General features: G+C 40.9%; 1 protein-coding gene across 1 annotated transcript in view; it reads right to left on the minus strand.

The window, feature by feature from the left end:
- LOC109061730 (vacuolar protein sorting-associated protein 13D-like) overlaps positions 1-21,075 on the minus strand; it is a 45,649-nt gene that overhangs the window by 2,430 nt on the left and 22,144 nt on the right. The window contains 27 exon segments of the mRNA XM_042713101.1: positions 645-885; positions 1,516-1,647; positions 5,618-5,810; positions 5,938-6,070; positions 10,157-10,324; positions 10,447-10,581; positions 10,715-10,863; positions 10,952-11,048; positions 11,164-11,313; positions 11,828-11,977; positions 12,124-12,228; positions 12,385-12,555; positions 12,653-12,761; positions 12,887-13,044; positions 13,134-13,236; positions 14,370-14,605; positions 16,880-17,003; positions 17,121-17,296; positions 17,399-17,529; positions 17,784-17,926; positions 18,148-18,274; positions 18,478-18,669; positions 18,787-19,034; positions 19,116-19,332; positions 19,412-19,562; positions 19,636-19,683; positions 19,955-20,090. Coding sequence (XP_042569035.1) covers positions 645-885; positions 1,516-1,647; positions 5,618-5,810; positions 5,938-6,070; positions 10,157-10,324; positions 10,447-10,581; positions 10,715-10,863; positions 10,952-11,048; positions 11,164-11,313; positions 11,828-11,977; positions 12,124-12,228; positions 12,385-12,555; positions 12,653-12,761; positions 12,887-13,044; positions 13,134-13,236; positions 14,370-14,605; positions 16,880-17,003; positions 17,121-17,296; positions 17,399-17,529; positions 17,784-17,926; positions 18,148-18,274; positions 18,478-18,669; positions 18,787-19,034; positions 19,116-19,332; positions 19,412-19,562; positions 19,636-19,683; positions 19,955-20,090 — 4,123 coding nt within the window.

The raw sequence follows: 21,075 nt of genomic DNA on the forward strand, positions 1-21,075 counted from the left end.
TCGGACTCACAGACTGTAAGTACGTTTTTCATATTTAAAGAATTTGGCACTGATGATTCAAATGCGAGTTTTTATCACAACGCTTTTTCAGACCTATGAGCTTTGAAAAAATCAACGTGAGGGGCGTATCATTTCCGTCACATGCTTTACGTATTTGGTCAATCACAACGCTTTTTCAGACCTATGAGCTTTGAAAAAATCAACGCTTTTCAGAAAGGCAGGGCATAAAAGAGAAACAATAATGTACAGTATGTGGAAAGTAATGTGTTTTAAAACCTTAAACCCTCAAACACCAAATACACAAAATAATGTTCTTTTTAGCAGCATCATATGACCCCTTTAACAACACAATAGTATACACACAATATCAGATTTGGATCAGTCTCATCTGACCAATACCCGATCCGGCAAAAAAATGCACATCCCTAATTTGGAATAGAGTTAGCAAAGCAATGACAAGTGGTTGGTATGACCAAAATCATGTATTATGTATTTTCGAAATACAGTAATGGTATATCAAAATCATTGCTGGAAATTCAATCTCCAAACATAAGTATTGTACGATTTATATTATTACAAAAATTCTAGTGACATTAATACTTCAAAAATATATGTATACATACATGGAGGGACACGTCTCTTACCATAGGTTTCTGGTGTGATGGACCTGGAATGGCCACTCCACTACTGGTGCTTTCTGCTTTCTTAGTAAGCTGTACATATACTTTCCCATGGTCCTTGGACACCAGACAATGATAGAGATCATCATATTTGACCTCTAAAAAGATTGCTTCACGATCCACAAATTCTCCAGGCTTGAGGAAATATACCACTTTGGAGGAGATCAGCACACAGTATGTGTCTATGGGCTCTACTGCAATGAAACTACAGAAGAAAACAGGCATATGATCGTTACATCACTTTACAAACAACAGAAATGGTGTTCAATTTAAATTACGTAATTGCAAAGCAGATATGCTATGATTCAATTCAGACCAAATTCGCTCATGGATTCCATGGATCAAATCTGTTAAAATTATGAACTATGAACTACATGAAAAACGATTAAGTCAAGTGTGCTATTCAACGCATAGACTATGTTAAGAGAACTGAAGATTAGTACATCAAATTAAACAGGCAACATTAAGGCAGTTCCAGTGTGTGAGAGGGAAGAAAGGATGAGAGTGTGAAGGCTGCAGCTGAGAAGACTAATGGCCTGTGTGGCACCTCTGAGGAGAGAGGTCATGTGGGCCAACAGCGGGGCTGCTGATCTGGATGGATTTGCCTCTTTGGTGATAAATGTCTTTTCTATCTCACTTTGAACACAGAAACAAGCCCTGATGCTTCCAACCAAAGATTAAAAACAATTTACCTACAGTTTGGGTTTCTTGAACTGGTAGAACCATCTAAAAGATGTGCTTAATTTTTTTTTTCTTTAAATCCTACATTCAATAACAAAGAAAAGATTGGAAGAATTTTACAGAACAACTTATTACCATAAGAGAAGATACTCACTATTCAGAGTGAATATTGTCCGTTAAGTGAAATAGCTGTTCTTGTCCATCTGCTTGTAGGGAAGAGAAGCGAGGCAGCAGCCCCTGAGGGCCCTTACAGCAGCGTGGCTTCCTTACTCGCTGCACACTCAGCCTGAAACACACACATAAAACACATAAGGATCATTACTCACAAAACCAACAGCCTTAAGAGGGTTCAAAGTTGGGGAATCCAAATTGGAATGAAGCACCTTTTTACTGGAAAGACTGGACCTTTTTTCTCTCCCCCCCCATTTCCCGTTAAAGAGTACAACTGAGGCTCTTGAAATAACACCTGTTGTGGCACAATCCAAGAAACCCACATACTCAGAGTCCTGCTATGCCTAAGGTGATATCCTGCCAACATATCATATCATATTCAACTGTTTCACATTCAAGCACACGGTGTTGGCTATAGGTGTGCAGTTCAATCTATGGTCAATGGCATGAGCGCTCCAGAGTTCTGGTGGTCCTGGCCAAAGCTGATGGGACTAGCCAGCAGCCTTGCAGTGCCATTGCCAATGCAAAGCTTGGGTCTTGCTTCTCCTGCAAACAACCCCTCTCTTCTTTTCGGCTGCCACTGGTGGGCCAAGTGGAATTCCTACATCTGGCTTGAATCTGGGCCAGCAGACATTTGATTAGAGCTGATGGTTTCCAGTTGATTCACAAAGACGGCAGTGTACTGCATTTCTCTGTTCTGTTTAAACTGAAGCCTGGGTGAATGCAGCTGCCTCTGTTCATCAAGAACTCAGAATGTAAGGCGCTGGGAATCAAGGATAACCAAGGATGTACAAACCTGAAGTCTCAAAGTAGGTCACATTTGCAACCTCTTTTGAATTTCACATCAAGCCTTTAATATTGAAAACAAAAACTAAGTGACTCATTGAACTTGCTATCAACTCTGCTGATGTCATGCAATCAAAAACAGCAGCACCTTGGAAGAATTTAGCATTTGCAACTAAATCAATATTCCGAAGCCACTGGTTACCTCATTATGACATATTAAGGAGAATGTGGTGTCATTTTTCCTTAGGAAAGCCAGAATTTCCACATGGACTTAGCTCTTTTTTTGACAGCAAGCCACGGTTCTTAATCATAACCGTAAGTCATGAGATCTGGCCCTGTACATGACAGGACTGTAACAGACCCACAGAGACTCTTAACCTCTCTTTCTCTCTCTCTCCAGCCTCTCCCACTGCTCTGGAGGCGATCAAGCACAATGCCCCGCACCCGATTGTGGGATTGGAACAATAGGGTTCAACTCTAGGTCAGGCACAGGGCTTGGAGCCCAGCCAGTCAGCCGTCAATGGGTGCAAACAAACAGCTCTTACTTCTTGCTCCTTTCCGAGAAAGATCATGAGCAAAATGGGTTGAGGGCTGGCGTGATGTAGAAGGCTGCTGAATGTAGGTGTTTAACTTGGTTCTCCCACTAAAAGCATGCCTGCTGGAATACAGGCAAATTAGGCCACCATCTCTCTCATCCCAAAGAAAGGTCTGTCACGTGCAGTTATAATCAAGCTACAGCAGGTTTATGCATAGTTTAGTTACTTTTTTGTTTTGTCTGCTCAAGGACACATGATAGATTTATTTTAATACATGTTGCATGTCACTGCTGTCTGTTGGAGCAAGTGCACAATGACAAGGACAACTGTAGTCTGATTAAACCATTGCTGTCAGAGTCTGCTCTTGGAGGGTCGCAATCCTACAGTAATGAACGTCTTCAAGATTACTAGAAATTTCCAGAGAAGTGTGTTTGGGCAGGTTGGAGCTAAACTCTGTAGGACATTGGCTGTCCTGGATCAGATTAAAGTGTATAAGTGCTGGATGAAACAGAGTTATAATAACATAATCAGGATCGGTTAGCTTCACTATGCAAAAGTCTAACTGAAATATACACACTTGACTTGTGGTGAGATATCAAATTTTCTCATCTGGTATGTTTCAGGCTTGGCTGACTAATATTGCTTATCTTTCTGATCTTATCTTTGGTTTACTGGGTCAACGGTGGGTCAACTGTGTAATTGATTTGTATTTAGTATGCTGCTTCCAAAACAAGTTAGAATTAGCAGGTATTAAAAGATTATCAGAAATGCGTGTTCTTTTGTTTACAATGGCAAGAAAAACCACAGTTGTATTAATTCCATTGTCTCGATTAAATGCCACAGAAGAAGTACTGTCATCTTTTACAAAGGAGGAATTTGAGGTTTGCCAAAATTTAGTGAAGGCAGAAAAGTTCTCCTTGATGCCTTTGCCAAAGGTGACATTCAAATGCACATCAAGAGGCAAACCACATGAGTGAATTTCTCTAATAAAGCTTGGGGTAATAGAAAATGCATGCATTTCCAAACTGAACTGACAGCTAAAGGTGGGGAACAGGGTGCTTATTCAATCAAAGTCTGAGCCCCTACTGCTGCCCCAGGTCAACCCCCCGCACTTCTTTGCCTTTGTTTTGAGATTGTTATTGAGCTGCCTCTGGAAGCCTGCCTGTATTGCATAGTGCAGTTGGGAATGGTGTATGTTATGTGTGTGGGGATTGGGGGGAGGCTGAGTTCACTAGCAGGGCAGGAAAGCAAAAAGAATTGTGTGGACACTTCCACTGTTCCTGACCTTGCTTCAGTCTGCTTCTCATTTACTTGTTTATTTCCTGCTTGTGATCTTCGAGTGTATGTATAATACATATCCCTGACCAGCAGGAGACAAACACTTCATAATCTACAGTACAGTGACATTACTGACATTGTTTGCAAGAAAATGTGCAAAACGTGGGACACATCATGAACGTTTAAGACGGGAAGGGAAGAAAGCTCAACTGGGAATCACCAAGGCCAGTTATTGATGCATAGAAATTGATCCTTCAAGACAGAGTGCATGTGAAGACTTGGTGCAGAGTGCTACCTGCGAATGTGTTTTTGAGAACATGCAATAGCTGGGTCAGACTGTGTCTGCTGAAACTCACGAATCATGCACATTTTCTGTGTGAACTCTGGCTGAACTCTTGGCCGCACTGTGGCAGGCACGCTCCGAATGCCTCTCCCTTAAACTCCCCCAGCTCTTCACTGCACAGTTCACCAGCAGGTCCCTTTTCCACACACACACACACACACACACACACACACACACACGGCCTTTCTCCATTGAAGGGGAATGGTGAGAGGACCGGAAACTCATTCCTCCTCCAGTTGGAGCAGCAAAACCACAAACAATCCCCACTGCACATATACATAGGCAAATGAAGAACAAATGGCTTTAAATACCAGACTGCCTGTGTAATATGACCAGCTTTTAGGCCCCTCATAAAACCTTATGTAGAGCTGCTGGTTGTAGAGGATGAAGTGAAGGTGAGACCCTGAAGGCTGCTCTTAAAACATTAGGCAAGTTCTTCAAACCAGTTTTGGACTGTGCTTTGGATCATTAGCAGGTGTTCATTAGTGTATAGCTTGAATTGCCACAAGCTAAACTCATCAAAAGACAAGCGGGATTTATGGGCACATCAACAGAGAGGTCACAAAGCTCTGCAAAGTTGTAAGAGCTATAAACATTGAACCACAGATACCCCTTTTCCACTGAAATGGTGAACGTTCTCGTGCCAGAGCTAGTGCTCAACTAAATGATTTAATCAACTGATGTCCAGCTGAAAAATGATGTAACTGCATCACTACAAACATGCTGCATTATGGTCTGTTTATGACTGTTAGTAGTTTTAAGAATTTAAAAAAATAACGATGCAATCACAAGCTGCATGTGATGTAATGTTCACAAGATAAAAAATAAAATTGATATAAAAAAAAATTCCAACGAAGTTGTAACAATTTTAGACAGACATTGAAAATGAAGTGACTGGAGCTGCTGTGCAATGTGACATTAATGCATCATTTCCAAAGTCTTATTTTTCATCAATCATGCCAGACTGATTTGCATCTTTTGTTTTGAATTCTTCTGTTTTGTATTCCAGCTTGGCCACTGGCTCTGGCACCCTGTTGTTGGAAAAGGGCCATGCAGAAGGCCGTGGAAAAGGCATTCATCTAAATATTTCTGTTATCCTCTTCCATAATAGAAAAAATAACTTGAAGTTGAGCAGAATATACCTGTTGCTCAGGCTGGCCATGTCTCTGACAGTTTGTGCTGTTTCTGAGGCAAAATCCAGAGCTCCTGCCACAGGTTTTGTCACTGTGCCGACCAATCCCTTCCCCAGACCAGAGAAAAATCCACTGACACCTCCCTCAGTCTTCACTCCCTCCACTGTTGACGTTATCACACTGGTCAGACCGCCAATGATGCCTACACAGCATTGATTCCAATTTGAGGGTGAAACAGCAAATTAGGTTCATTTGATATGAGCAGACAATTCATGGAACAACAAAGTGCCTAAATATTGAGCATTTAAAATGCAAATATTCTAACGTACCATGAGCAAGACCATGAATCCCTGCCACTAGGTGCTCTCCACTAGTTGCTCCATGGTAGCGAATGCACTCTCGTTCAGTTTGATGGCGATTGTCCATTGTCTTGCCCAATCCATCTGATAAGGTACCTGCAAACTGAACAGGCAGATAAACATATAACAGCAACAAAAGAAAAGAATACTAGCTTATATCTACTACAATGAACAATTATATTGTACAGATAAAACAATTGCCACTTTAATTAATAATGAAATCCCAATCTACAAATAATCCAATACTATAATTATGCAATGCTATCAAGTATATTGTACCAACAAGCAATTCAGTCCAAACTATGTAGCATGAAATACATTTATAAAGTTTTTATAACAAGCCGACAGTCAGCTGTTTGCCAATGTCAGGTCATTGGCAAGCATTTGTCGGGCTAGTTTTAGTAGTGTGTTTCACACGTCGGTAATTGTTGGGCTCACGTTGGCGGCAGCTTGCCAGATTCAGCATGCTGAATCAACATTGGGCCATTGACGAAAGTGAGAACTGATTGGATGTTCAGTTTAGCGAAGGAGTTAGTGCACGACAATTAAACAGAAAGTAATGAAAATGAGTAGGTAAGTCAAGACGGGAGAGACAGAAGGCTGGTCTAATGTTACATCATCTTACCTGAGCATTCAAATACGTAAATATTTTCGTAATAACATGAGCTGCTTAAAATTAAAGTTATCAACATAACTGATATTCAAAATGGTAAGCAAAGCACTGCTTTGTTCATGTTTCATATATCTGTGCATATCTTGTATATTCTTGTTTAGGTTTCTCCTTTTGAATGACGAATATAGACTGCTCTGCTGATGTAGACAGTTAATTCCTACACACCGGCACAGCATGCATGTGCTAGTTTGCAGTCGAATGTAGTCTGTGCATGTTCGAGCACAGCTTTTTGGTCCTAGACAAAGCCAATGTAAGGGAACAACACCATTGTTTTTTTGTCTCGTTCTTTGAAGTTGGCTTGGTATGTCCCGGACTTATAACGACAGGCATTGGAACAGTTGCTGACACTGGCCTTTCAGTTAGTGAAAACCCCCCACAGTGACCCTAAGGAGTGAACTGCCTGCAGTGACCTTAAGGAGTGGACTGTCTACTTTAGGACACATCCATGACGTATTGTGGTTTCCGTTTCATTTTCAGCCAAAGTTCATGTAGTTCTTACACTGTTTATACTGTAGACTACAGTCAAACAAAATCATGAAAATCAACTATTCTACTTTTCTGCATGAGACATATTTATTTCTAATGTCTTACAGTCACTGAAAATAGAAACATTTTTTGCAAGGTGCCACGTTCTGGGCAACCACCATGGTTCTCAAACCCTTCCACTGCTGAACTATGAGGACACGCATCGATTTTACAGATAACTGATTTTACACACCATCTCATCCAGCTGTCAAATATGTCAGGCTGTAATTTGTCTAATGGGGTAGCGCTTCCCCCTCTTGGCACAGTTAACCTGACTTTGCCCAGAGTGGCCCCCCTCGGGACCCCTGCAGGTGCCTCTTGGATGGGAGTTTGTGATACAGGCCCAATGAGCTCCCTACTGCAGCCGGAGCACTTTATAAACACAGGCACATTCTGCAGAACTCAAGCAAAAGCCAGGCATGAACTTGGGATGACCCCTCCAAGCAAAGTCCCTGGTGAGTTCATCTAAAGGCCAGCTCAGATTCTCTGCTCCTCCTCCTCTTCCACCTCCCTCTCACTCTCTTCCTTTTAAAAAAAAAAACCTTGGCTGTGAAATTATACCAATACATTTACCAGATATGAGTTTGCAGGAGGGAGAAGAGGATCAGAACACTTTCAAGTTTATGGCCCCTCACACCACCCCTGCTTGAGCCATTAGACCATCCTGTCTCATGTAGAGGAATGAAAACCATGGTGCGATCGTCATAAAGTGAGTGAGTCTGACAGAGATGAGAAAAACTGTACAAACTGATAATAAAAGGTTAATCCCATTCCACAGCTACAGAGTTTATTGCTGTTTTGAGATATGGAGCGGTGATGGAAAAATCAGCTTTATGAAGCAGGAGGGTACTTTGCTTAAGGAATGGTTGAATATGAATTCAAGTGCATTTTTAAATTATAGGCATTATTTTAAAAAAAATTAAGTGGAGAATGTCAGGCACAGACACACTGCAGTCAACAGAGTGTGTTTTAGCTGAAATGCCTATTAAGAAATGTCCAGACCCCCATAAAGTTATAACTAACAATTCTTGAGAACTGCACATGTTCCAAAATAAATTCTGGGTGGCCACTAACATAAGTTACAAAAACTAATGGTAATCTTTGCAAATACAATAAACCTCAAGCTTTCTAGGCACTTGATCAAACCAAAGCTCTCAAATGCCTTTTATATCTTCCCTTAAAGTTTTTTCACCCCAAGCAGCATGACATGGAGCCTTATAAAGTTGGTGGATGATTTTGGCAAACTTTTTTTATTCAAGCTGCTGGAAGTTCTCTAGGGGGAGTAATAATTTGTTTATATTTTTAAAATTGAGTTAGTGGCAAGAAAGCAGACAACAGAGAGAATTTATTTTCTTTTTTTCTCCAGTAAACTTAAGAATTTCTTCAGGAGTTCAGTGGGTTATTTGGAAAGACCTTAAAAGATACTACAGCCAAAGATGAGCTGAAAGTCAAAGAAATGGACTGTAGTTCCATCTTACTTTCATTTTTAAAATGCACCAAAAAGTACTTAGTATGATGAGCATATTTAAACCAACTCGCTTTGGCTAAACAAGCAGCAAAGTGCAATTAGAGAGGGTTAAGTGTGAACATGAAAGATTGCTGATTGAGACCTAGTGTTGTCCCATTCTATGAGTACTTTTGGCATGAGCTTGCCCAGTGTGGCTGGAAGGAAAGTAATGAGAGCACAGAGGGAAAAGCACACAAAGCTCTGTCTGACAGTGAGCTGGCTGCCAATGAAGGACGTGGTGCAATAGCCTGTCAGACAGACATGCTGAGAGCTGGCTGCAGGACATGAAGTGTAGGGTCAGGTCTGACCACACACAACTGCAGCCACATATGAGTTTACACATTCACACAGTATGGCCATGAGCAAATTAGCTTTTAAGCTCATTAATCAGAGTCCATCTGCTCAAGCTCAACACTAAGAGCCTCATAAACTTACAACGGACATGAGATTGTTCCAGGGCTAATAGTCAACTTTTATTCTGACGAAAGAATTAAATGCTGGTGTTCCCTGATTCTGTAAACATGCAGAAACCTGCCTGTTTACACAAGGAGACCAAAACTAATAAACTGACTGAACCTTCACCTCTCCCATGCATATTAGGTTAAAAACCAGGTCAGATTGCTTTGCCAGTGAACATCATGTGCATCTGACCTTTCAATGCTGTTCCCATTCTTTCCCTGGAAATCATCAAAGGACAACATGTGGCTTGTTCTAGTGTTCCTGCTCAGGCAGACTGCTTGGATGGTTCTTCAAAAACATATTCAATAAAAAAGTCTGAGAAATAAACAACTTCAGCTTCTAATTTACATTTGAACAGACCCGACTGCAGAGGACAATTCGTTCTCTTGTTTTTTTCTCATTATGACTTGGCCTCGCAGCCAGTGAATCCCTGTCTTGTGGTTACTGCTCTGGTACTTTGCAGCTGAACAGATGGACTTTATCATATATAATACAACGTCACAAAACAGACAACATGTGCATGCAAAAAAAGAAGCCGAATCTATATCATAACAATAAACCAATATCCAGAACCTCAAATGACGCGGAAGTTTTAGCACAGGATAAATGTATTTCCAGCACCGTAAACGCCTGCAGTAGCTCTACTACTAGAAAAAAATTAAAATCTATCCGTGTACAGCTATGATCAGCTGTTCCTCTATCTTGGCTGAGATTTAAATGTTAAGGAGAGAGTGAGGCTGATTGGTTGGTTCCTGTCAGATGACGTGTGGTGGGCTTGTGGCATTCAGAAAAGCTGAAATGTTTTCTCCTCGCTGTGGTGTATATGTGTCTGAAACAACGAGTGCGTCACAACCCATGAGCATCGTGACCGCATCGCTTCTATCATGAGTGTACTTGCCGTGCGTCTACATTAAAAAAAATAAAAAAAAAATAAAAAAAACCTTGATCATGCTAAAGACACAACATGTGAATGGCCCCTTAGACGGACCGGTGAAGACGACAGGAAGAATGTGAACTTTTGCTACCTTGGCAGCTGAGTTGGAAACACCATGTGTAACACTGCGGATGAGTCCTCCAACGTTGCCATACTTGAAAAGTTCATTCATACCCTCAGTAACATCATTCAGTAGGCCCATGGGGTTACCCAGGAAGTCCACTGAGCCCAGGATCTGAGCTGCCTGACTGATAAGCTCCTATAAAAAGACAAAGAAAGAAGATGTAGGACGAAGAGCTACTGAAATCACATAGTGGTGATGCAAACATTGAGAACTTAAACCGCAACATATAGCAATTCAGAATGAAGAATGTTTATGACCTCTTTGAAGTGCTTGAGGATGTCATTGATGATCATCTCCTGCGTCTCATAGGGATGGACTCGAGTGTAGGGGTACATGTTAATGATTGCATCCTCAAACCGAATGAGTGGGAATCCAAGGGTTCCCTTTAAAGCCTGTGCAGAACATTGCCTAATTATGCTACAGACTACCACATTGTAATAAAATGTAAACTTCACACAAAAGAACTGCATCCAGTGAAGCACTGATACTCTGTATGTCCAGCTGATTCTACTGTGGCTCTTGTACCTTAAGGTCAGGGGGCAACTTGTGAGAGGTGAAGACACTCAGCTTGACCTGAGGAAGACTGATTTTCAAGTTCTCAAAATAATAACGCTTTGGAGTTCCTGCATCTTCATTTGTTTTCTCATAAAGGTTCTCATCCAGCTTCTCCACCTCTGAAACACAAAATCATGGACAGTTGTTTGCAGGGCATAATGAGGTACATTCCCCATTCTGCACACCAGCGGGATACTAACTACACACCTCCCTCTGTCTGACCGTAGCCAAAGAATATGAGCAGTTTCATTAAGAGCTTCTCCTCAATGATGACAGTATAGCGGTGGGCTGTGACCATCAGATGCTGTAAGGCAGAGAGTAAAATCTACAGTCAAACTCCCGTGGTCAAAAGATGATGTACAGATAGGCCTGAAGCAGTTTTGGAGAGAAAGTGAGTCCGTACAGTAAGTTGGTTTTACCTTATAAAGATCTGTGAGCATAAGACTGCTGGGCACTTTAACAGAGTTGACCTGCAAAGCACAGCCTGAGTCCACTGCAGAATTTTCACTGGAGCCTGGAGTCACACACAGCATAACAGGGTGAGTGGTGCCCAGGAGCTGGTTGTCCACCTGAAATTGATGAGAGAATAAAGACATGTCTGTCAGAAATGTTTTTGCTTGAGAATGAGCCTTTGGCAGCTGTCATGCCTGACTACAGGATTAAACTTGGCTGAAGTTTCTTAATTGAAGTTTGCTAAGGCAGCTCACTCACAATCCATCTCTGTATATAGTGCCAATAAATAAGGAATGGCGGTATAAAGACATGGATTACGCGTTAAATATATAGGTCCACAAATATTAGATTTGGTAGGGTCTGTACTAACTGAAATCTATAAAAGTGTTTTCTGGGACCTGGTATGGATGGATTAAATCCAATGAACAATGTGTTTTCTTGGCATCTCTGTTGATGTGTTTTTGTATTAACAGCCATTAATTTGCCCAGCTGATGGTCATAAATATGGCAGATGAGCAAGAATCTAGATAGTCAACCTTACTAACCGGTCAACCATCTTGACTCTTCCCTAATCCAAAGTGAGAAATTCACACACATTGGAGAAGTATGTTTTGGTCTGTGGCTCCTTACCTGAATGTCTTTCACTGTGAGCTCCAGCATCTGGCTCGCAGCGGTGTGGGTGAAGTGCACTTCAATGCCAGACAGAGTGGCAAAAACTAGCTCTTCAGGGAGCTTATTCACCAGTGACAGGCCCACGCCTTCCTCTAGGTTCACCAATACCTACACATAAAGGCATGATTAGGACATCCTAACTTCCTAGCTCAGTATTTGGTAACCCTGTGCTAATTCTATTTTTACTGGAAACACAATCAATGTAAAATTCTACATCAATCCATCTGCTGGACAAACAGACACATGGTTTTTACCTCAAGCTCCTCCTCAGGAACTTTCTTAAGAGCGCTCTCTTTATTCTGGTCTTCCTCTGTGCTGGGAGAGGATCTATTCATGCGCCGTTGGCTGAAGTCACTGATCTGAAATGAGGTATGCAGCTTCTTATTATATTAGAAAGTGTGAAAGAAAGATAGGAACTGATTCCATTTCATATGGTTTCAGATGATATGCTGCCGCAACCATGTCCTTTAGTAACGATAAGAGTGTCTTACCCTAATAACAACGGGGAGTCTTACCTGCAGTACTCGAGTTGGCCCATCAGGCAGGACCTGTACAGACAGAACCCCTGAGCCAGGTCTCATTTTCTGGTTGATAAACTGTTGCTCTGGTAACGGTTCCATAACACCAGAGTCTGGTCCCAATACCACCTCAGCACCATCATATAGCCCAGACACTCCCCCTCTTACCTAAATCATCACATATAGATTTTTAAAGAGGCACAGATTGTTTAATACTGAAAATAGCCATTGAGGAGCAAAAAAATCAGATGAAAGAGGGACAGACCTGGACGACTAGTCTGGGTAAACCACAGGTCAACATGCCAGAGCTGAAGTGCCATGTCTGGGTGGTACTGCGGCGGCTGTCTGGCCGTCTCAACATCAGAGGCTCATAGCTAAAAAAGAAATACAAGATATGTGAGAAATGACACCATGATAATGTTTACTCTATACAGGGACAAGAACAAGCTTAAAATAAGCACAAGTTGTCCTTTGTTGTGCTATGAAGCATTTAGGTAACCTGTTGTCTGTCACTGCAGCCAGTCCAGCAATGTCAAGCACTAAAGATGAACTGAGGGGTCGAGGCTGAGAAGGTTTGCTCTGCGGAGGAGATGAGCCCTCATGACAGAGCATTCCTGTTCCTGTCATCCGCCAAAGCTGGGAGCGCTTTCCAGGCTCCTGAAAAGATAAAGAAATGTGAGAACCGTTGAGAACAAACTATAGTTGGAAACTGGCAGATAGATGGCTGAGGAAGAACACAAGCTGACCTTTTTCTTCAGGATGACTCTCTGTGTTTTCGTCTCCACATCCAGCACCAGTTCAGCACAGCCGACCACCCGTTTCTTCCCCACTGGCCTCTTTCCTGCATCCCTGTTATCAAATCAAGTGAATATTTACTTACATTTACAAACATCAGTTTATAGAGGTAATACTCGAGTGTGACAGCCAGTGGAAAGATATCTTCTTCAGGGTTTTTCCTGCATAGAGAATTATGAGCTGACCGAATTTTGTGTTGCCTCTGGCTTCTGACAAAACTCAGGCAGGCAGTGACGTGCAAGCATCACTGAACAGCATCCATTAGGTCCTGAGGTTTGCATATTTGAAGAAAAATTTATATCTTTAGACATTTACTTTATATTTCTTTACACAGAATCATCATTTCGATTAATTTTCCACTGATTTACACAATCTGATGAGCATTAGCTGCTTCCAGCAGTCTCAGTATGTTTTCTCTTCCAAGATCGCTGTTATGACTCGGAGAGGAAGCTCATTCGCTACTCATATATCACTCATATTATGCGTATATAACCCTCACGGTCTCTTCCGATGAAGAACATCCATTACACTTCCACGTACTGTTCTGTTCTACACTCGAAACATGAAGCTAATAAACATGCAATCACCACAGTATATGGTTTGCATGTGATGTTTATGAGATTTGGGGTATTTTCATAACAATAAAGAATGTTTACATGAGGAATGCTAAGCAGGTGTAGCAATTAGCTGAGTATAAGGCTACAACTAAGTTATTGCAACATTATAATCACCAAAATCCACATTAGATCACAATCAGAGGTTATCAAACTGCTTTGGCGCTTTGGCTGTGTCACGTGACAAGCATGACGCGTCCTAGAAATTTTTATCACAAAAAAAAAAAAAAAAAAAACGGTCGCCTAAAAAAAAAAAATCACTCTTGGGGGGACAGCTAGAAATTTTTATCACCAGTGAAAAGGTTATGGTTCAACATGGTTTGTTTTTGTAAAATATAATTTGATTATTGTCATTTTCTTCAATCATCTAATTTTTAGAACACATAAAATACGTTGTGTGTAAAAAGTATTTGTTTCAGCCAGTTGAAGGGTGGGTACAATATGTGGACTTGATCAGGATGGTACCAACTCCACCCCATTTTGAGCCTGGAAAAACCCTGTTCTTGAAATTGGTCAGATTGCCAATTTCAAGGATGATTAAGCTATTTGGAAGTTTAGAGGTTGAGAACTCACTCTGAGAATGTGAAGGATGCAGCAATGTAGATGAAGTTCTCGTAGTAGAGCTTGTTATATTCTCTGAAGAAGTTCATGTCAGCAGTAACCTCGGAGGATCCAGCGCCCTTCACAGTGAGGGTGATGTAGGGTTGAAGAATGGGTTCATCGCAGGCATAGTCCAGAACCGCCCCAGCTTTTACTTCTGTGTGTAGCCTGATATCAGCTACTCCATGTTGCCAGAACTGGATAGGCACCTGAAGTAAAGAGGATATATGTTAAGGAGAAGTCTGTAGAGAAAATGTGCAAATGGTACAATAAGCTGGTGGCATGACCATTGCAGAACCATCTACACTGCAATGCCAAGATACCAGAAGTAGAAATTCTCAAAGTTATCCACCAGCTTGAATAAAGCAAATAACATAGCAGAAATGGCAGCTGACCATGGACCTGGGAAAACAACTGAATTTCTCTGAATGTTGGCATCTTTAAACCTTATTGTTTTCAGGGAACAAAGAACATGCTGGAATAATGAAGCACTTTTATAAAGAGTGTGGTTGGGGGTGGGGGGGATGGGGGTTGGGGGCAGTGCCCGTCAACAAGCTTGGCCCCTGCTCTGGCCCTCCTAAATTTGTATCTCACAAGACAATTTTGGGTGCAATGCGCAGTTTGTCCTGTGGGTGGCAGTAATGGAAAAAAAGTAAACCATCACCAGCTGCTAAATTCAATGGCGAATTCCAAATGGAAGTGGGCATCCCTATGCCCTACTCCTGTCAAAGGGCAGAGCCCTTGAAGTGTATTCTTTGAAGGGTGTAGGGCATTACTGTCTCGTGTAAGCATTTGGAACTCCCTTGGCAAAGGGAATGACTGACCAAATGTTACCTTGACAACGCTGCGCATGCGTGCAGCACTCCATCAGTTGTTGCAAAAAATACTGTTAAACTTTTCCAAACTACACTTGCTTGCACTACTGTCTTAAATCATATTTCTATCACTGCCGAAAAATATTTTGTCTTACATTCAAATAGACAAATTTAATCAGCCTATTTTTTTTATGTTTGTATGTAAACTCTAAATCAACCCCAATTTTGCTTTAAAAAGCATCGCAAGATCTCCTAACCGAAGATCACATGATCACAAATGGAAATCACTTCCGTGAATTGAAAATCGCATGCTCCCTTCGTTAACAGATTTCTGGAAGGGCCCTTCGCGAAGGGATTCAGTTGTTCACTTTCGGAACATGCCTACAAATGTCATCCCCTTCCCGAAGTGCCCTTCAAAGGGGCAAAAAAGCCATTTCGAATTCACCCCCAAATCTAAATTCGCTGACTGCGGCAGAGCCAGACACGTTTTTACAGGTCTGTGCGTTAAAACCAATCACACACAATTGTGTTGAGCTTATGAATGCAGCTGCCAATCAGAGGCGTTCAGATGAGTCATCACTGAAACGCCGGTGTTTCGTTCAGTGCGCACGCTCGCTGGCTGAATTCTGCTCTCTGCCGAATTTTCTCATCAGAAACAACAAAGTGCAGAAGTGCGTACGAATGTAAGTAAGATATTCATTTCATAGTGTAATTAACTGCTTCAGTGATTTTAATGAGAGTTTACGAGACTGCTTGAACTCTGGCTAGACTGCAGTCAGTGATAATGTGATAATTGATAGTGACAGAGATAATTTCTGTTAATACATATGTGCACTATTTGTAAGCAGCCTAGCTGCAATTGCTTTGGCAATACAAATGTATAGTTTTTGTCATGTCAATAAAGAACACTTAAATTGAAATTGAATTGAAATTGATAATGTTCTTTGATAATGTAAATCTTTGCTCTCTTTCTGTACAAGGAAAGAGTTATAATTAGTAACTTACAATGTTTTTATTAAATTCACATTAAATGCAAAGTTAGTTGTATTAAAAATATTTTATGGCATGACACCAATATCTGGTACTTAAGTAAAAAGACGGGTTTTTATGCATGGTTAATAGATTACACTATTATGCTACTTTGCCCATCGCCAATTATAGATCAACTAACATAATCTATAAAGGTGCAAAATGCATTTACTTACACATTTGAGAATCGAGATATTTCATGATATAGTTAACACATTTGGGAATATTTCAAATAAAATGGAAAAAATAAACAAGACACAAGCCTATATCAGTTATACAGTGCTATTGCGGCTGCTGTGTCACATGACAAGCATGACGGCCCCTGCCAAATAATATTTTCTTGATAATAGTTATTTTAAGATGTCAGAGGCACAAACAGAACCCAAGTCTCCCTTGAGCAAAACTGACATTTCTGAAAATCAAGAGCTGCACTTCAGTTTCTTATATGATTTAGGTTTGAGATTGTAGTTTGCACTGCATTCTTATTCATGTGTTTTGACAAATTGAGCCAAGATGCTCTTGGGTGACCTGGGTTCAAGTCCTGGCCAGGTCATCTTAGCGATACTCTTTAGTCTCAAATCTCCTGAACCATTCTACAGCCTTACAATACTTGATAATGTGTACTCTCTAAGGACTTACCTCAGAGATGTTATCTATACGGAAAGGTGGGGGCAGCTGGTCAGTGTCACTGAATGAGATTTGATATGTTGCCCCTTTCAAAGCAATCTCAGCTCGGAGGAAGAAGCAGTTTCCCAAAGTGTCCCTATGGAACACATAATGAGAAGACAAATGTCTGTGAAATTGAGAACTCCTCTCTTAGCCATTTTCTGTTCTGCTCAGCCATCTCTATAGATTAAACATATTTGATGGCATTTGGTACCTCATGTTGATGTGGAAGGATTTAGGTTTGTTGACCTCAAAACCTCCAGACCAGGTGCAATTGGGAACATCCATGAGACGGACACAGAGAAGCTGATCATAGTCATTTCTGGGCCAGTGGAATACAACACTAGAGCCTGGCAGGGTGGAGATATATCCCTCTGGATTTGCAGTACCCTACAAACAAACAACAGGTTGTCATAACAAACAAAACATTACTGGCTATTATGCTGTGTCTTTTAAGATTTATTAGAAATAAATTAAAACAAGCATTCCCACCTTTCCTCTGACAAATTCCCGCTGAGAGAAGGCTAACTTGTGAGATGATCGATTGTCAAGCAGGTATCGTGGAGCAAAGGTCACAATGTGTGTGTCACGATAACGCCCCTTCCCTTTTCTTACATTTATTCCTATAATAAGACATTACATTACATTATTAAATCAACTAAGCACAGTGGTGTACAGTCCTTCTTCTGGGGCCAAACTCCTGCAGAGTTTAAAATCAAACCAGCTAATCAATGTCTTAACGATTACTAGAAACTTCCAGCGAGGTGTGTTGCAGCAAGTTGGAGCTAAACTCATCAGGATGAGACAACCCTGACTTTGCAGATACTACAATGCAAAATATGCTTTTTTTAAAGACAGGATAGTCATTCCTTGTTACCTATATTGTAGATGAGTCCAGGTCGGTTACCATGTTGGATGACTTTGACTGCTCTCACTCCACTCCCCCCATCCAGAGAGAAACCCTGGCACCATCCTGGAACACCATCTGGGTGGATCCCTTTACCGATCCGCATGGTGCACCTGTTCAAAGAAGACAAGACTTTAGAGAGCTTTAAAGAATAAAGGGTAATTATGTAGTTAAATTACATTTCTGCTATGTTGGGTCATGGACAAATGACTCTAGCTTTGGAATTTATGCAGGCTAATTAAATAAGATATACAAAAGCATTTGATGGGTGGGGATGGTGGGAATACACAATACACAATACACACTTTGGATTTTCCCCTTCTCTTGCACTCACATATTGGGTTGCTCTTTGTCAGTGTAGCAAAAGAGCAATGGGCTCAAACTCCTGGCTAACTCATGCTCCTCAAACTGCCCAGCGGCATCTGTTTTCCCATTGTCCTGGCGGAAGATCAGAGGCAGCCCTGCAGACACAATAATCAATGAAAATATTACAGATGTGGTGCAGCACAGTTGTGTTCGGTTAAAGGGATAGTTCACATTCAGTTGCTGGTCACCCTGATTTACATAGTGTTTTTTTCCATGCTATGGAAGTCAGAGGGGACCAGAAACTGAAGGTGAACTATCCCTATCAACCTATAGTCAATGCATAGATATGAAAGCATACCAGTCTTGTTGACAAGCCAATAGGAAGCAGAGATGAGGATTTTTAATGCTCCATGGGCTCTGAGAACAATCCGTATGGTCAGGCAGAGCAGCCGTTTGTTGACATCATATAACCGCATGCGCACCACATAGTTTTGTGTACCGGGAGGGATGAGCAGCTCCTTACACATAGGAAAGTTCTCCAGGAGCACACCTGAGAACAAACAGCAAACTCATGAAGCTTTACGTCAACAGAAATGTGGATTCATAAAGCAAATGGGGTCAACATTTACGCTAAATATGTGATAAATTATCATGTACTCCAATTCACCTAATTCTATATTTTGCGACGTGTCTGCTGCATGCAGCACTGCCTCTTTGCCTGGTTGCATGGTTCCTTTGATTGAGGTCCCTTTAATGTAGTAGTTCAGATCACAGGGAAGAAGGTTGGCCAGCACTAGGGTGGGCAGCAGATAGATGGTGTGACCTGGTTGGCGGTAGATCTGCTTTGTACCTCCTGCCACAGTTTTGGCAGGCTGCTGATTGGGGTAGTTCTCTTTCTTAATGACGACACAAAACCTAAAAAAGTACAAAAGTGTTTACAACTTGATGTTCATTCATCTTTGATATTTTGTTTCTCTCCAATCAGCCTGGTTTTACCTGAAGTTGCGCTTGAGCTGTTCATCAAAGTCTGCTGACTGGCACTCTCTCTTACTGCTGCTGACCTCACCAGGCCGCTCCACAGTGGTCCAATGGATAGGCACTTTGCAGAAGAACAACCCCAAGCCTTTAGGTCTCGCCTGAAGCCTCCAAGAGGTCAGATGGAGAGGGATGGCCAAAGCCTCTCCAGGCAGGATGGGTGGCAGGACAACAGGTTCTATAGAAGGTGAACAATTAAAATTTGATTCATAGCTGATAAACACAGGTAAATCATAGACAACAAGGTGTGTGCTTACTGTCCGGAGCTGAAGGGCTGTCTAGTCGCACTTCCATGGGAACCTCAAGGCGATTCTTCACTGTGAGTGCTGACTGCACCGTAATGACCTTACGTGCACTGCCCTCCATAGTGATAGAGAAAACCACTCGAACAGGCGGCAAAGCTGAGAACTGAACAGAGATTATAGACTGTGTACACACTCTAGAATTATTTAGTGAAATGTTATGAGACACCAACACTTACATATACATGAGGGTGTATGATGTTGGTTCTGCTAATTGGGCTGCCAACCTAGAAAAGCCATATCATTACATTTTTATGAAGCATTTTCGTTTTTTATGAACTACTAAAAGATTTTGTATTTCAAAATGATGAAATACCAGAGCAGAAAATTAAAAAAAAGACCCATGAGAGAAGACAAAGACTTCAAAATGCATGTAGAGAATCGCTAATATAATGCATTTATGAATTACTGATGAGTTTTGTGGTTCAAATATTGAAGAAAAAAAAAAAAAAGGTGAAAACACTTTTCCACATAATGACCCATTAACGACCCACTCACAGTGCTCGAGGGGTTGTTTCGATCAGGAGCAGCGTAGCGGAAGAAGACTCCAACCTTGTCCACTGACACTGGCTTCACCTGCTCCCAGCCTACAACACGCACCAGCAACTGGTGGAGTTTCAGCTCATGTGTGTGTCTGTGGTCAGAGCACATCATCAGTAAAGAGGTGAAACGAAGGACAAACAGAAAAATAAATAAATAAATAAAATAATAGTATTATATTGCTTAAGAAACCTTCCTTTTAAGTTTGTCTCCAAAACAAGTAAAAACATTCAAATATTTCTGGTCACATTAAAACAACTAAACAGTGCATAGTATTATATTGCTTAAGAAACCTTCCTTTTAAGTTTGTCTCCATTTTGGTAGCAGTTTTGTTATTGTTATAGCTAAAATTTGAAACATTTTGAACCTTTTTAAAAAGTTGAATATCTAAAATTACTAAGTGAAATTTAACTAAAATTTAAATAAATCAAAACTATTTTTTTGTAAACCATTAAAATAATAATAATAATAATAATAAAAATACCAAAGTACATAACAAAATTACTAAAAATTAAACTATTAAAATGAAAACTGAACTATAAAAATAAAAGCTACTTTTAAAACATTAATAAACAGTATATAATATGAATATATATAATAAAGAGTCTATATAATAGCAAATAAGTAATACTATCTGGTAGCAAACAGCCAGTTTTCACAACCCAATAAACAACTGATGAATCAAAACAAGTTCAGCACAACATTTTTTTCCCTGAATATCTTGCCTGCTAAATTTCAGGCAAACATAGCTAATCCAAAACGACAGTATACAAAATGTGGGGCAACCCTGGATGATTGCCTTGCTCAAGGGTAAAATGTTGATGGAGCAGGACCGTGATCTCTTCTCCGTCACCCCTGCCTGAGATCAAGAAGTCTTAACCTCTAGGCTATGAACAATTCCAGAGTTGGAGAATAGTTACAATCCGTTTCTATCATAACTCTGCCCCTGAACATGACACTTAAGCCAGGTTTTCTCCAGAAAGTTTATTATGAAACTATTGTCTGCAAGTTACATCGTATTTAGAAATTGTCATGACATGACAATGCAAGGATAGACAATGCTGTCAAACATTAGCACA

This window comes from Cyprinus carpio, chromosome A23 (genome assembly GCF_018340385.1).
Source record: "Cyprinus carpio isolate SPL01 chromosome A23, ASM1834038v1, whole genome shotgun sequence".
Classification (NCBI taxonomy): Eukaryota; Metazoa; Chordata; class Actinopteri; order Cypriniformes; family Cyprinidae; genus Cyprinus; species Cyprinus carpio.